The 1,723-nt window shown below is 68.3% G+C and overlaps 1 protein-coding gene across 1 annotated transcript; it reads right to left on the reverse strand.

Moving 5' to 3' along the window:
• Nucleotides 1–238: 238 nt before the first annotated feature.
• Nucleotides 239–1,515, reverse strand: ZBTB12 (zinc finger and BTB domain containing 12). Its single transcript, XM_062512296.1, has one exon. It carries the CDS (start codon nucleotides 1,457–1,459, stop codon nucleotides 266–268), a length of 1,194 nt encoding a protein of 397 aa, XP_062368280.1. The 5' UTR covers nucleotides 1,460–1,515; the 3' UTR covers nucleotides 239–265.
• Nucleotides 1,516–1,723: the final 208 nt, after the last annotated feature.

Genomic DNA, 1,723 nt, shown 5'->3' on the forward strand with positions numbered 1-1,723 from the left:
AGGGGGTCACTCCAAGGGGGTCACTCCAAGGGGGTCACTCCCCTCCGTTCCGGGGTCGTTCCAGATCACTTCGGGGTCACTTCGGGGTCACTCTGAGGCGTCCCCCCACCACCTTGACCTCACCCCCTCAATGTCCACCACCCTTTCCCTCCCCTCCCCTCCCTCCACCAACCACCCAGCTCCACCCGGGAGAGGACCCAGCTCCGTGAGGTTTCGAGAGGACGAATCCCCTCCGAGGCCGACGCCGGGTCCTCCCCCGCGGGGGTCAGCGCAGCAACACCCCCCCCTCGGCAGCTCCAGCTTCCAGAACGTTCTGCGCCGTGGTTTTCCCGTGCTGCTCCTTCAGGTGCCGCCGGATCGCCGGCTTGTGAGCGAAGCGCACGTTGCAGTAGGAGCAGCGGTAAGGCCGAGCTCCGCTGTGCAGGTTCAGGTGATCGTGCAAAGTGGATTTCTGGGTGAAACTCTTGCCGCAGACGCCGCACCCGTGAGATTTCACTCCCCGGTGCACGTTCATGTGCCGGTTCAGGTTGCTGCTGTGGTTGAACTGCTTGCCGCAACGCGGGCACATAAAGACGAAATGCTGCGCTCGCATGTGGAAAACCAACTTCTCCACCCCTTGGAAAGCTTCGCCGCACTTCCCGCAGCGCGAGGACGACGAGGACGAAGACGGAGAAGGCGCGGCCGCCGTCGGCGCGGCCGCGGCGGCCCCCGGGGTTCCGACGGCGCCCGCGCTCCCCGCGGCTTCTTCGGCGCCGCCGCCGCCGCCGGGAAAGATGAGCAACCCCTCGCCTTCGGCGTCTTCGGCCAGGCTGTAACAAGCCTTGACCACCCCCAGCTGCGGCGGGCACGGCGCCTCCGCTTGCGCCGCCGCCGCCCCGGCCGCCGCCGGCCCTCCTTGAGCGGCCGCCGCCAGCTCCCCGCCGACCGCCGCCGGCCACCTGCGTCCCCGCCGGCGCGGCGTCACCGCCGGTTCCACTTTGACGATGCAAACGTCGGGCGCCGCGTCTTCCTCGTCTTCCTCTTCCTCGTCCTCCTCGGGTTTCGGCGTCTGCGCCGGCGCGGCCGGCGGGGCCTGGATGAAACGAGCCAAAGCTCCCCGGCACCGTTCCACCACGTGTTCCATCTGCAGGTAACTCGCCGCCGTCAGGTAATTCACCAAATCCCTGCCGGCGAACTCCAGGGCGCCGGTGTAACACGAGAGCAGCAGGTCGGCCAGCACGCGGGCGCTGTGGGCCAGCGACACGCGCAGCTCGGCCGCCGGGTTCAGCAGGAATTGGTCGCGGAGGAACGGCGAGCAGGCCGCCAGGATGACTCGGTGGCCGCGGAACCGGAGGCTCCTGGCCACGATGGTGACGTCGCAGAAACGTTCCTCGGCCCGGAGCCGCGTCATGGAGCGAAGAGCCGCGGCCTCGTGGCCCGGCAGTTGGAAACGGAGAACCTCGGTGGCGCAGGAGGACATGGCGGGGGGGACTGGGAGGGAATGGGAGCGACTGGGAGTGGGGTTATTGGGGCTGGGAGGGACTGGGAATGGGACTACGGGGACTGGGAGGGACTGGGAGGGACTGGGAGTGGGGCTATGGGGACTGGGAGTGGGGTTATTGGGGCTGGGAGGGACTGGGAATGGGACTATGGGGACTGGGAGTGGGGTTACGGGGACTGGGAGGGAATGGGAGGGACTGGGAGTGGGGTTATTGGGGCTGGGAGGGACTACGAGGGACTGGGA

This window comes from Cinclus cinclus, chromosome 35 (assembly GCF_963662255.1).
Source record: "Cinclus cinclus chromosome 35, bCinCin1.1, whole genome shotgun sequence".
NCBI lineage: Eukaryota > Metazoa > Chordata > Aves > Passeriformes > Cinclidae > Cinclus > Cinclus cinclus.

Coding starts and splice junctions, on each gene's coding strand:
- ZBTB12 (XM_062512296.1), bottom strand. CDS start 1,459: ATGTCCTCCTGCGCCACCGAGGTTCTCCGTTTCCAACTGCCGGGCCAC.